Here is a 15,311-nt window from a genome sequence, read left to right as displayed (position 1 = left end):
TACTCTTTATTCTCCGATTGTTCTTTTAATTTCAGATTTTGTCATGCTTAATTGTTTCTGTTCCCATGGTTATTTATGATTTATGATTGTTTGATTACTGTACTTGTAATGGCTCCAAAAGAAGGACTCTGTAATAACCATTAAACGTATGTCTCATATAAAAACTATATATAAAGAAATGTTTTTATACACAGATCCAAATGGGCCTCCCTGATTTGACCACCTGACCCAGTGTGTTGAGCATTGGTGTTAAGGTGTTAAGCATTATTACAACACATTTTAATGATTTAATTCCATGGACCATGGATTCAGCACTCTGTGAAGTAGGCGCCGTGGAGACCCGTGTGCGTGCCACTCCGTTCCTCCCGGACGGCTCTGCGGAGGCGGCACCAGAACCACTGTCGAGCGGCCGGTCCGGTGGTGGGTCCGGGCGGCCACTCCACAACACTGCGCTCACAGAGCCGCCTGCGCAGGCGAAGGATGCGCGAGCGTCGCAAGACTGTGGGCTCCAGCAGCAGCAGCACCATGACGTCCAGCCCCTCGTCCACCAGCCGCTGATGGACCAGCAGAGCGGCCATCTTGGCCACGCCCCGGGACAGGAAGCCTTCCGTCATCACAAACACCGTCTTCTTGCTGTGTCGCACGCTATGGGACAAGTTCTCCATTATCGATGCACCAGGTGCCCAGTCTCTTTCCTCCAGGCAGAGGCAGATCTTCTCCCCTCGCTCCTCCAACTCCATCCGCAGGCGGGTGAGGACCCACTCTGATACCACGGGGTCAGCCGTGTCATACATGACGAAGGCATCGTACACGCAGCTTGTAGTCTGTGAGCGGCGGTACTTAAGTTTGGCTCCACAGTATTCCAGCATATAGGAGAGGTCCCAGTAGAACAAGTGTGCTGTGAGAGTCATTAACAAAATGAGCAGGACCGGTAGTGATGTAGCGATGAAGAAGGCTTTTTCATCTCGAATGCAGGCCTCAATGTTGACATTCAACACAGATTGTCCTCTCTGCTCGTCTGGAAAGTCGCACGTCACCGCTGTGGCCAGCAGAGGGAGCTCCACATTATTGTCCATCATCCACAGGTGGAAATCAAACAGGTCGCAGGTGCAGTGGAGGGGGTTTCCTTTCAAGGACAGATGTCGGAGGTGGTTCTCCACCCCAGACTCAAATGTAGTCCGGTTGAGGAGCGTCACCAGGTTGAAGCTGAGGTCTAGAAACCAAAGGTTACTGGCATCCCTCAGAAACCCAGGGGTCAGCACTGAAATCCTGTTGTGACTCAAATCGAGGAGCCTTAGTGAAGAAGTCTCTGTGAAGAGGTGATTGGTGACAAAGTATAGATGGTTTTCACTCAAGTCCAGTTTCTCCAATCGCCGTAGAGGTTTGAGCATCTTCCACTCAAAAGCCCGCAAAGTGTTTCTACTCAGGTCCAAGTGCCTCAGAGTAGGTGGAAAGTACACCTTTGATGGAATGTTTTCTAGTTTGTTCAAGGACAGATCGAGGTAGGTCAGATTTCTCAGACCTTCGAAAAGATTGAAAAACCATTCTTGAATGTCTCCATTCCACATGAGGTCTAAGCGGTTTCCCTGGAAGACGAGCTCTTGCAGAGACCCGCTGGACATGGACTTATTGGTGAGAGTGTAGATCTCATTCCAGCTCAGGTTCAGCGACTTTAGACAACTCAGGTGTTGCAGGAACATAAGGCTGTGGTTGAGACCCGCAAGCACAAAGTAATTGCTGTTGTGGCTCAGATCCAACACCTCTAGCTCTTTCAGCTCGCTGAAGGCCAGGTCGGAGCACAGGTCGATCTTGTTGTGGGTCAGGTCCAAGTACTTCAATTTGGGGAAATGGCCAAACTCGCTGCCGTTCAACATCTCGTTGATGGAGTTGGTGGAGAGGTTGAGGCAGGTAATGTTTTCCAATCCGTGCAGCTGTTTCGGGTTGATGGTGATGATGCTGTTCCTGCTGAGGTCCAAGGCAGGACCATAGACACGGCACTCGGGCTTAATACTGGGAGGGAAACGCCGGTACAGTTTATCTGTGTGTATATAGGGACCGAAATGGTGTCTGTCTGGATAGGCATTGTAGCCAGATCCACAAACAGGTGGAGAAGGAGACAGGAACGATAGACTGTTCACTGACAAGTCGATAACGGACAAATTGTTGAACCTGGCAAACAGAGTCAGATCTACACTCTGAAGGAAGTTAGTTCCTAGATTTATGACAGAAAGATTGGGGAGATCGTAAAGTGGCTTCAGTGGTTCTTCGTGAGGAGCAAAAACGAGATAGCAGCCCTCTAAATGTAACGTCTCCAGAGAAGCCATCATAGAGAAATTCTCAGAGATGCCTAGTGTGTGGGAATGGGACAGATCTGAGTTGTAAGACAAGTCCATCACCTCTACCAGTGGTAAAACAGAGGGGAACTCTCCCACTGAGATCTCACGGATAAGAGAATTGAACGAGAGGTACAGGTACTGTAAGCTGGTCAGGTTTTGAAACCAGGAAATTGGTATTGACTGTAAGGAATTCCCCGACAGTCTCAGTTCCTGCAGTTTAGAAAGAGCCCTAAAGGCCTCTGGGTGGATCTGTAACTGTCCACGGGATGTTTTACACGGCACACAGGGGAACGGGGTGTTGGCGCACACGGGACAGTTACCCGACATGTCCAGAACACGCAGGTTCACCAGGTAGTTCAAATCATTCTGGCAAATGTGGCTTATTGCATTCAGCTTGAGTTTCAGCGCAAGGAGTGAAGGGGGGAGGAACGGCGGAATGGCTTCCAGTCTGTTCTGAGACAGTGTGAGGTTAGTGAGATCTGTGAGGTGGGCGAACGTGTGGTTCATAATCGTCAGGGCGCCTGTACACGCACTCCCATAACAGTTGTCTTGCAAACGGATAGATCTTAAGTTTGTGATGTCACTGAAGTTCTCCGGGCTAAGCATTCGGATGTTATTGTGGCTCAGGCTTAAAGACGACAAGTCCACGGGGAGATGCTGTGGCACCGCGGCAAGGCCATTACCGTCTAGGAGCAGCACGTTTAGCCGGCGAAGTTCAGAGAAGGTAAATGGGTCTATTTGCATCGGGGTCTTGTGCCGGTGCTTGGCGGAGATGCGGTTGAATTTCAGGTCGAGCAGAGTGAGGCGGTGGAGGTTCAAGAAGGAGTCGCGAGACAACTTCTGGATCTTGTTGAAGGACAGGTCGAGCCACGTGGCATTCCAGCCGATGCCGCGGGGGACTTCCCTGAGCTTCCTGTCGGAGCACGTGAAGGTCTGTGATTGGTTGGAGGTGGAGATCTCACACGGTAGGCTTCTGAGGCTCCAGCTCAGCCCCTGGCCTCCTGGCACAGACAGCAGAACCAAGAGAAGAAGAGGAAGCCTCTTCAAGGAAGCGTTGAGAGGAGCCCTGGAGAGGGAGAGAAGTTTGATTGATTGATTGATTGTTTGATTGAAAACTTTATTAACCCTTTGATCGCCGGGGTTAAATTCATAATTTACCATCCCTCGCCAGCCCTATTTAACATGGAGAAGTTCCCCTTCTTTGCAGGGCTATAACTTTTTAAATTGTATTGCTAAATTGACATTACCATGGCCCATTCAAAGTCCTATATCTATTGTTCAGGGTGTAGCAACGTTATACTTTTTCATTCACATATTCATACTAAAATACGGTCTAAAGTATAAGTATGTTTTTATCGTTTTCTGCAGCTTTCTCCAGAACGTGATTTATAGCCCTAAATGCATTATATTGATGATTGTATACAGTTTGATAGCAATCGGCGCGAGATAAAAAATTTCAACTGGACATGGTTCTAGAAGTTACTACGTATGATCTGATGTTGACCGGATGGGCGGGGGGTCGTTTATAATTCCGTGGGAAACGTTATATCATTCATCTAGTGTGGGTGATATGATCATTGGAGCAGTTAGTATAGCACTGATTCTTGAGAGTCGGGACAAAACATGTCCTACATAGAAAAGTCAAATTTATATAAAAAATAAAGAAATTAATAATGATTGACATACTCACAAAGTTCAATCTAAAGGTATTGTGTATACTGATGTTATGTTTTAGCACAGTTTTTTGGGGGATATTTCTTTAAATGTATATTCTGTGGTTAGAAGCTCCCATGTTAATTTCCTTGTCCTCAGCAAGGGTCACATTATTGACCAGCCCAAAAAAGCTTGAAAAACCTCTCCACTTGTGAAAACATACATATCAAATCAAGGATAAGGGTTATAAATGTATAAAACAATGCATGCCATGAAACTCAAATAATATTTTCCATAGAAATCTGCCTATCAAAGTTGTGTCCTCAGTTTATGTCAACTCTGTCAGACTTTTTCATAAACCTAATTAAATCAGGCAATAGCATGGCCAGCTCTATCCCTGAGGACCCCTTTTCCTTTCCCTGCCTGTGGTGAATGCAACACTACCACACATGGTCTGGTAAATTTGATACGTTTTGATATTTTAGACAAACAATGTCAATATTCCTATGGTCACAGCTGGAACATGTCAACACCATCTCTCCGTTATTATACTTTTAAAAAACAATAGTGGATTGAATTCAAGTGTTTCAGTGAGATTATTAAGACAGCTAGCAACTGCCAAAAAACTAGCTAGCTGCAGTGCACAATACAGGCTTGGAGGGAAAATGTGTGCCTTTTTGTCAACTCCGTCAGATTTTGTGTCTGACGGAGTTGACGTGTAAGCTGACGGAGTTGACAAATCCATCAATAACCTCATAATATGCTATTATTATACTATTTTTGAACATGGTAAAGGATTTAAATGTTATTTCAGAGTTGTATCTGCACAGAAGTGTGCATATAATAACATGCATTACAATACACTTCTGACTTTTAGAGCATGGGCAGGCTGTGGTCTGCTTATTGAATAATTGTCTTACTTTCCCAGCACATGTGTTAATACATAAATATAAATATATCACTTGTCTACGTGGTTGATTGATTGATGTAAAATTTCATAACCCAGTAGGGATACAAGACAGAAGAAAACAGTTATTCTTGTTCTTATACTGTTTACTTAGATCATCAGAGCAAAGGTGAACGGTGGTAAACTGTGGATATTTCATCTTAATATCTTTATAATAATTCTTAATATAGGACTGGTCCATGTGTGTCTACTGTAGATTGCTACATCATCCTTTATCTGACTCTTTCCATCCATAGTGTAATACATTATGGTATGGAGTGATCAACAGGATAATATTTTGCTAGTCAGTTGTCTCAATCTTATCAGTTGTCACAAGTGTAGAGTTCAAGAAAAATCAGGATCAGATAAAGATCAGATCAGGATATTCTAGATAACAATGCCAGACAGTGCAGGGAGTCTCTCAGACAGGAAAAGCAACAAAGTAAAATGCGAAAAAGGCATTCAAGAGAAATAAAAACTATGAAAGAGAATATTACAAATGTAACAAAGCAACGAAACAACCTGATAAAAACAATAATGCGCAGAAAAAAGGCTACAAATACATCACCACTGGACTCTCCAGGCACAGAAACAAAGAAGATGCTATCAGGAAGCAAAGTAAGGAATCCGAAAATCCAAAAGACCCTTCTATTCCACAACATCCCCAGAAGAGAGCTGAAGACAAACAAACTCCTGGCCCACGGCGCCAAAAACCAGCACTGAGTGTGTCATCAGGCACGATTCTTAAAAAGTATCGTCTTCTTCAACAAATGAAAGAGTTTGGGTTAACCTACAAGTTAATGAGAGAAAAGGAGCAGCCTCAGAAAAAGCCAACATTAATACAGGGTATAACACAGACTGTTCAGGATTTCTTCACGTGTGACAACGGATAAGACTGACACAATCACCAGGAACAAGATCAAGCGGCACATAATGATCCTGCTAGACTCCATGCTCAACCTCCACACTGAATTCCAGATTAAGAACCCCACTGTAAAGCTGAGCTATTCTTCATTCTGTGCTCTGAGGCCCTTCTATGTCACAGCACCAAAAGCATCTGATCGGAAGACATGTCTGTGTCAAATACATGAAAATGCATGCTTAATGCTCGAGGTCCTTAAAATGTCTGGTGTTGTGAAGTCAAACAAACTGGATGACAGTTTTCAATTAGTTTGTTGCTCTCCAGCAAGTGAGGCCTGCCTTCTTCACGCCTGCTCACAATGTCTAAACAAAAGTACAGTTACAACCCAAGAGCAAGACAAAATCGATGTTCAATGGAGGCAGTGGGAGAGAGTTCAAGAAGACACATGCAATGGAATCGACATGAACACTAAGCTTGTCGAACACAGAGGCAGCCTTTCATTGCTCATCAAACTCTATGAGCAAAAACTCAGATAGGAAACCACAACACATGTGTGTTCATTGCGAAACCAGTCAAAAGAATACAGCAACACAATTGAGTCCTGTGATGAGAGTACAGCAATCGTCCATGTTGACTTTTCAGAATCCTGGAAATTAAAATATAAAGCTGAAGTTCAGGCCTGCCATTTCGGACAAAATCTGCCACAGATAACACTCCATACCAGAATGTATTACACTAAGGGTGGAAAGGCAGGGTTTTGCACACTGTCAGAGTCAAAGAGACAGGATGCTGCAGCAATCTGGACACAAATGGATCCAGTCCTAAAAGATATCAAGACAAAATATCCACAGGTTACCACCGTGCACTTTTGGTCTGATGGTCCAAGCAAACAAGAACAAGAAGAACTTTTTTCTTCTGTCTGGTATCCCACCTACACTGGGGTTTGAAAGGACAACGTGGAACTTCTTCCCCACTTCTCATGGTAAGGGCGCACCAGACGGCATTGGCGGAACAGTAAAAAGAACAGCTGACAACCTGGTCCTGAGAGGAAATTATGTGACCTCTTCAAAAAGGTCTCAAACAGTCTGAATGGTGTTCAGCTGTATCATATTGTGGAAGAAGACATGCAAAGATACGACACACTTCTCATGAATCCTCTCAAACCGGTTCCCTCAACAAGACAAATACACCAGATCATCGCACATAAGGACAGGATCCACAACAGACAACTATCCTGCTTTAGCAGCGAGATGTTGGATTGCCAGTGCTTCTGCCCAGCTACCTCCTATTACCATGGCAACCCATGAGAACAGCAGAGTGATACACTGAGGGCAAGGAAGAAGAGACCTCTGGCCATGTTGTGGGAGGAGATGGAAAATGAGATGGAAGAGGGTATGGAGATGGAAGATGTAATGGAGGAGTTGGACGAAGAACCTTTGAAAGGTCCTGAGGGTACGGTGACAGTAAAGACTGTTAGCAGCCTTAGTAATGGAGACTGGTTAGCAGTAGTATATGATGACCACTGGTGGCTAGCCAAGACGATCGATGTGGATAATGAGCAACAAGATGTGAAAGTGGAATTTCTGCAACCCCATGGTCCAACAGAAATGTGGTTCAGCCCAAATGTGGCAAGAAGGATGTCTGTTTCTGCCCAGTTCAAGACATCATAGTGAAACTAATCAGAAATGCAGAAGGAAAGGAAGAGGAGAAGTGGGTGAGAAAGTGGAGATCAGGAAGTGGTGTAGAGGAGGTAGATGAAAACAGGGACGAGAAGAAGGGGTCCTGTTCTCCATTACTGTTTTTGTTGTTGGAAACGGTGCATTTTGTAATAGTTGGAAACAGTGTATGTAAAGTTTGTTGTTTATTACAATTGAGTTAACAAAATGTTCAGTATAAGACAAGGAGTTATTAGTTCTTATTATTGTCACTTCCATCTGTTTAAAAAATTGAGCAGAGATGCAAATCCAGTTTTGGCAACTCCGTCAGTTTCTCGTCAACACCGTCAGATCATTGTCAACACCGTCAGATATTTATTTTTGTTAATCTTGGGGAAAATACAAATTCCTTCTTCAGTTTATGTTGTTTAAGTAATAAAGGAGCATTAGATCTTCATCCTCTTGTGTCTTATTTACTTAATGATCTTTTTTTTATCATATCAAAATTAAAAAGAAAGTTTGAAAATGCTAATATTTCTAACTCTGGGTTTTCAGAATAGTGTGAAATTACACCTGAGGTTTATATATTATATTTTATTGCATACCAGAGTAACTAAACACTATTACAACATACTTCAGAACTTCAGATTCTTGTTGGACTGGAATAATTCGAATTATATACTTTTTTGTGTGTCTGACGGAGTTAACACAAATCAAGTTTCAAAGGGAAACATGTGAATTTGTTGAAAATGTTTTTCTATGTAGAGCCTGCACCTTTACATGGTTAAATAGCTCAGACCTTTCTCTACATGAATATATAACTCTAATTAATATAGTGTGCATTCTCAAAATATAATATTTAAAAAGTGTTTTGTCCCGACTCTCAAGAATCAGTGATAGAAGACATTACAAAATAACTCTGAAACTCACCGTAGCTTCCTCTCGCCGTTGGGAGATGAGCGTGGAACAGAATTTTTTCTATTATGGGATATAGAAATACCCGATCCATTTCCAGGTTGTATAATAGTATATACGTCCAAATCATGTTGTTTATCGAGTTATTGGCAACGGATCGATATCCATTGTGTCGAGCTCGAGTCCCGGGACCTATAGTGAGTGATCGGACCAAATTGAAATGAGCACCAACTTCCACTTCCCTGTTTCTTCCCTGGGCGATCTGCCGATCGGCCACCAGATGGCGCTCTTGAACCGTTAGAGAGTTGACAGGGGCTCACCAGTACATATAATGTCTCCGGGGGAGAAATATGATTTCGATCACAGATTTTTGAAATATTGATATCAAAGACCCTGTACAGCGTCATCGGCAGAATAAGCATGGCGGGGAATGACGTGTTTCAGCGTCAACGGCGATTAAAGGGTTAACAGATTGCAGAATGGGTACAGTACACTACAGCTCAATACAAACAACTGCTAAGAGGATACTTTTGTCTTGTTTACATCAGGGTCCTCCATTTTCAATTCATCAAGACATTTATGACATACAAATATACGGTACTGTAGGGAAGAGAGAACATCATAAAAAGAAATGTAATCAGAAGGGGAAAAAGTGTACATTAGAGGGGGTTGGGTTGGGGAGGGGGGGTTTGACATTTACCGGGGGAAGTTTTTAATTAATAGGTAGGATTAAATAAGGAAACTATAATAATAGTGAGCATTTCAAAGACAAATCTTTTAATATTAATTTATTATCTTTACATTCTGTGAGGTGCAGGATATCCTGACAACTTCTTGAGAATTCTGAACTTCACACAACATCACAAACCAAATTCTACTGATAAATAGCTACGCTTTCTTTTTCTCGTTCCTCTTTTTACGTTATAAGTAAAACTACAACAGCCAAGTCTTAGCAGTGGTGTGTATCACTTTTTTAGGACAATAGGAAAACCTAGTATATATTAACATCCAAAGAGTAGAGAACTGGGATCAAATGAATGAACATATGATACTAAGAACCAATACACAATTCAACACTGTATACAAGCTGAACATTCAGCAATTTAAAATGCATTTTTATAGGACTTCATGGTTCCTCTTTATTAATAAGTCTTTCTCTCACCGGTGTCGCTCTTGCATGATGCTGCTGCCCGGTGTTCTGCTCACTTTCCCAGCGCTGGAAGGAACAGCCCCTTTTATCCAAAGAGCCAAAGAGGAAGTCTAGCTTTGAGCTACAGCACTTCCTCACAGAGATGTGCTCACGGTCTTAGATCTGACCCACGGTCAGGGGGGTCAAAAGTACCGAGAAATTATACTTAAAGGAACACGCCAACATTTTGGGAAATTAGCTTAACCGTCTTCTCCAGAGAGAGACAAGAAGATGGACACCAGTTTCCTCTCTGTGCGGTCAGTAGAAAGCTATCTGGCTGCACGTTAGCCTAGCGTAGCACAATGAATGGAAGCGGACATGACCGGGTAGCCTAGCCATTGTCCAACTAACACCTCTTCCGAAGGCTACCCGGTCATGTCCGCTTCCATTCATTGTGCTAAGCTAGGCTAACATGCAGCCAGATAGCTTTCTACTGAACGCACAGAGAGGAAACTGGTATCTATCTTCGTGTCTCTCTCTGGAGAAGACGGTAAGCTAATTTCGCAAAATGTTGGAGTTTGTATGGAACAAGATGGAGGCACAGATGGCCCAAAATGACACAGGAGGCTTATGGCAGGGACTACGAACGATAACTGATTATAAGGTCAGCCCCTCCTCAATCGGGAGTGCCGATGCCTCCCTTGCAAACGATCTTAACTCCTTTTACGCGAGATTTGGGGCGAACAGTGGCGACATTAGCTCACCGGCTAGCGCCGTCACTGACGCGTCGGTTCTCGCGGAGGGGAGGGGGTCCTCCACGGGGAAGGAGCACACTCTCATTGACGGAACACAGCGTGAGGAGAGCGTTTTTCGGTGTAAACACTAGGAAAGTTGCAGGCCCAGATGGGATAACAGGACGAATACTTAAGTCCTGTGCTAATCAGCTGGCCCCAGTGTTCACCACCATATTCAATCTATCCCTGGCCGAGTCCGTGGTCCCTGCCTGCTTCAAGGTGTCCACTATAATCCCTGTGCCAAACAACTCCTCTCCAGCAGGCCTAAATGACTACCAACCGGTGGCACTCACCTCTGTGGTCATGGAATGCTTTGAGAGGCTGGTCAAGGATTACATCTGTGCCTCCCTCCCTAGTACCATGGATCCATTGCAGTTTGCATACAGGCCAAACAGGTCCACTGACGACACGGTCTCCTAGGTACTGCACAACACCCTTTCTCACCTTGACCGCCAGAAGGGGGGCTATGTGAGATTGCTGTTCATTGACTATAGTTCAGCTTTCAACACCATAGTCCCCACCAGACTGGTTGACAAGCTGATCGATCTGGGGCTGAGCTCCGCCCTGAGCACCTGGATCCTGGACATTCTGACCGACAGGCTCCAGGCGGTCAGGGTGGGTGGACACACCTCCAACTCAATCACCCTGAGCATTGGGTCCACCCAGGGCTGTGTTCTCAGCCCCCTGCTGTATTCACTGTACACACATGACTGTGTGGCCAGGTTCAGCTCCAACTCCAGAGTGAAGTTTGCGGATGGTGGGGCTGATCTCTAACAACAATGAGAAGGCCTACCGGGAGGAGGTTGATGTCCTGGCATGCTGGTGCCGGGATAACAGCCTACTCCTGAACATTGGTAAAACCAAAGAGCTGATCGTGGATTTTAGGAGAATACAGCAGGGGACACACAAGCCACTGTGGATAAATGGGGCTATATAGACAGGGTGAGCCGTTTTAAGTACCTGGGAGTCCACATCACAGAGGACCTGACATGGACAACTCACATAGACACTGTGGTAAAAAAGGCGAGACAGCGCCTCTATCACCTGAGACAGTTAAGGAAGTTCAGAGTATCAGGGAAGATACTCCACTCCTTCTATTCCGGGGCTGTAGAGAGCATTCTGCCTGGTTTGGAAACAGCACAGCCCAGGACAGCATGGCCCTACAGAGAGTGGTGCGCTCAGCAGAGCGTACTACAGGTATTGCACTACCACCCCTGCGGGACTTATACAATAGGAGGTCAAATCCAGAGCCTGCAGAATAATGAAGGACCCTCACCACCCCCAACAACAGCCTGTTCAAGGTGCTGCGGTCAGGCAAGTGCCTCCGCATACACGCAACAAGAACAGAGAGACTAAGGCTCAGCTTCTTCCCTCAGGCCATCAGAACACTGAACACTGATCTCTCCACACACAGGGACACAACAGAACACACACATACACACACAACACAACATTCTGGACTCGCTCACACACAAACACACTATAGGTCACTTTAAACACACAAGAAAAGGACACTTTAACCTCTTCCGCCCGTGCGGTCCGGCACCGGACCGCAAAAGACATCACATCATAAATCAGTCTCTAGACTGTCTGACATAATTAGCGTTTTTTTTTCCAAACGTTTTCAAGAGTAAACATCCTAACCATGTCATAACAGCAGTCATATTGTATATTTTCAGCAATACGTTTGTTTACCAATTGTATTAAAGCAGTGTTTCTCAAAGTGGGGGGCGCGCGCCCCAGGGGGGGCGCAGAGGCATGACAGGGGGGGCCTTGAGATTAATCTTTTTTTTTTCTTTTTTTTTTTTGGATTACAGAAAATTATCACTAAAGTGCTATCTGTTGCAGCTGCACTGTTCTCCATGAAAACCATATTTGGATAAGTTTGACCATTTCTCAAAATCTGAAAATCATTATTTAATAAAACACAGAAAAGGATCACCAAGTTACTCTCGATAAAAAAAAAACTTTACAGACAACATTGAGACAAAGCTTCCTGACACATCTCCATCCAAACTCTTGGAAGAACTCATTGAAATCTCATCTGATACCACCTGGAGAGCTAGTTTCAGAGTGTGGTGCTGAGTGCAAGTATCTCATGGTGCAGCAGTTAAGGTGTTGATACCATTCAGCACCACATATCTGTGTGAAGCTGGCTTTTCATCCATGACAGCTCTGAAAACAAAATATAGGGCCAAGTTGAGCCTTGAGGATGACATGCGTGTTGCCTTGTCAAAGACTGACAGCAATAAAGACTGTTTGCTTATTTCCTATGTTCGCTTTGTAAATTCCCAGTCACTGAGTGAAGATCTGCTGTTTTGCAAATATGTCAAAAACAGAGCGACCATTCTGCAGTGCTGTCTCACAGCGAGGCAAGGTGGCTCTCGCGAGGGAAGGTGTTGTCAATTTGAAAGGTCACGATATTGGTGTTATTTCAATAAATTTAAACATGGCCCATTTCATGACTATTTTGTTGGGGCGAGGGGGGGGGGGGGCCCAAGATATTTTGGTCCGCCAAAGGGGGGCCTGACAGAAAAAGTTTGAGAAGCACTGGGTTAAAGTGTTATTAGTGAGATTTTAGTTTTTGAAATCTGTTGTTGTGATCGTGGATTTCCCCCATTTTGAAAAAGCGACCGTCGCTGAATGATGGATATTGTAGTCATTTGAGAAGAGGACATCTAGAGCTTTCAATGAGCGTTGAATTTTTTTTAAACTACACTTCCCAACGGCCTCTAGATGCCTTCAAACAAATGACTTTTTTTATTTATTTTATTACTCTGGATTATATACCACAAAACTGAACGTTATTGGCATATATTGGAGCTGTTGCAAGAATAAAAAACCTACTGTACATACAGTAGATTTCATTCTCTGTTCTTCATGCACGTCTGGTGATACTAAATCCAAATTGAACTCTGCCATTGGAAAGAGTAGATTTGGCCCGATCCATAGTGTGCAAGTTGGCTATAATAAGGTAATTTATAGGCCTCATATTCTATATTCTATAATAATATTTCAAATTGCATGGGTCTGGATGGCAGAATTCAGTACTGTATCTACAAAACCTTCGGTTTAATCATCTTCCCTTTATTCATTTCCTTAGATTTTTTGTACACGTGATCTCAAGAAGGTACTGAACGAGCTCAGTGGCAGTTTCTTATGTCTGGTCATTTTTTGCATGGTGTTATTCACTGTCAAAGATGCAAAGAAAAATCACAATTCATATTCTCCTTTGTTTCATCACAATTTAAGCAAGCCTAGTAATAGACACAATATTTCTGATACTGGGAATTCACTGAGGTCCATAGATGTCCCTAGATACTAAGAACATGCAAATGGACCTTGTAGAAGTGGAGCAATATTCCATTTACTTAGGTATGTATTTTAGGCGGATTTTCAGAAAATAGGGCTCCGGGCTTAAGAGGTTAAAGGAAGGGAAAAAAGGACAATTTAAGAAAATAACTTGTCGTGATTATTGCATAGTATAGTTAGTAACAGCAAGTATAGCATAGGGACATAGAAGTAAAACTGTATATTAGTGTACATAGGACCCAGTGCCTTTAAGTGATTTATTAACATGTCTATTTTATCATGTCTATTCTACTTCTTTTTATTACTATTTACTATTATTACTATTGTATTCTTGCACAATCGTAGCGGCGGGCATGGCCAACCGCATTTCACTGTATGCCCTGGTATGTATGTGATAAATAAACTCTTGAATCTTGAAAATCTTGAATCTTAAATCCTCTAATTTTTTCCACTCAAAGGGGCACTTTTGCGTGACATTATTTAACAGTCGGGGCACATGATCAAGTTTAACCATTGGAAGGGCACCAATGGGCACGTCCTCTAGTTTTTTTCACTCAAAAGGGCACTTTAGGTTTAGCGCAAAGTTTTCAACTGTGGGGGCACATGGTCAAGTTTTGGAGGGGCACCAATGGGCACATCCTCTCATTGTCTCCATTCAAAAGGGCACTTTAGCGCGATATTCTCATCTGTGGGGGCACATGGTCACGTTTAACCATTAGAGGGGCACCAATAGGGCACGTCCTCTAATTCTTTTCACTCAAAAGGGCACTTTAGCGTGACATTATTTAACCGTGGGGGCACATGGTCAAGTTTAGACCATTGGAAGAGCACCAATAGGGCACACCCTCTCATTTTCCGCCACTCAAAAAGGGCCGTAGCCAGGGTTTAGAAATTAGGGAGGTCCATTAATTTTTTTGGCCCAGACCGGCCCACTATAATCGGTCGGACACAGTGGCGTCGTTAGCCCTGGGCTTCCGGGGCTTTAGCCCCGGATGTTTTTCTCCTAGCCCCGGACCTTAAAAAAAAAAAAAAAAAAAAATTGTTTAATTTTTTTTTTTTACTTTTTTTTTACTTTTTTTTTTTTTTTTTTTTTTTTTATGTCAGCATCCCCATTGACTGTGCTGAATGTTTATTAGTGTTTGGTATTTTTTGTTGGTTTTTAGTACTTTTAATCCATTTTTAGTAAGTAGTTTTCATTTGATCCTATCTTTCATTCACCGATTTGTGGACTTGAAGATGTGCACTTTAACACAGCAGCACCTGGAGCCATCCAAACCCATGTCCAGTGTCCACTGACAAAGACATGCTCATGATACTGTGATAAACTATAATAAGCTTTAATCGAACCCTGGTTCATTTCCTCGGATAGTCCGGTTGGTTTGGGGTGGTGTGAAAGCTCATTCACTCTTGCAAGTGAACCCTGCTACGGTTCATTTGAGATGTGAATGCAAAGCGGACCAAAGGCAGGAAAAGACCCAAAAATCGAATATTTTTTTTATGAGAAGACTGAAACATAATTATAATGAAACACACAATAGTTTTTTTTCGATTGCTTAAGCATGATTTTGAAAACGGGGCCCGGTGTTTCAAAACACACAATTAGCACAACCACACACACAATTATCAGAACACCTCAGATCCTTTGCTAAATTAAACACTTGTCAAAACCATACACTAATTTATAAAAACTACATTTTGTTACCATATGA

At 43.3% G+C, this 15,311-nt stretch overlaps 1 protein-coding gene across 1 annotated transcript; it reads right to left on the bottom strand.

The window, feature by feature from the left end:
- Nucleotides 1-308: 308 nt before the first annotated feature.
- On the bottom strand, nt 309-10,336 carry tlr8b (toll-like receptor 8b; the record flags this gene model as incomplete). Its single annotated transcript, XM_084325035.1, has 2 exons — nt 309-3,337; nt 10,261-10,336. The coding sequence occupies 2 exons, from the start codon at nt 10,334-10,336 to the stop codon at nt 309-311; spliced, it is 3,105 nt and encodes a 1,034-aa protein (XP_084181161.1).
- Nucleotides 10,337-15,311: the final 4,975 nt, after the last annotated feature.

Source organism: Notolepis coatsorum, assembly GCF_963971535.1.
Source record: "Notolepis coatsorum genome assembly, chromosome: 11".
In the NCBI taxonomy this organism is placed as follows: Eukaryota; Metazoa; Chordata; class Actinopteri; order Aulopiformes; family Paralepididae; genus Notolepis; species Notolepis coatsorum.
Note: the sequence above shows the minus strand (reverse complement) of the source record. Positions and strands in the feature narration are given on the sequence as shown.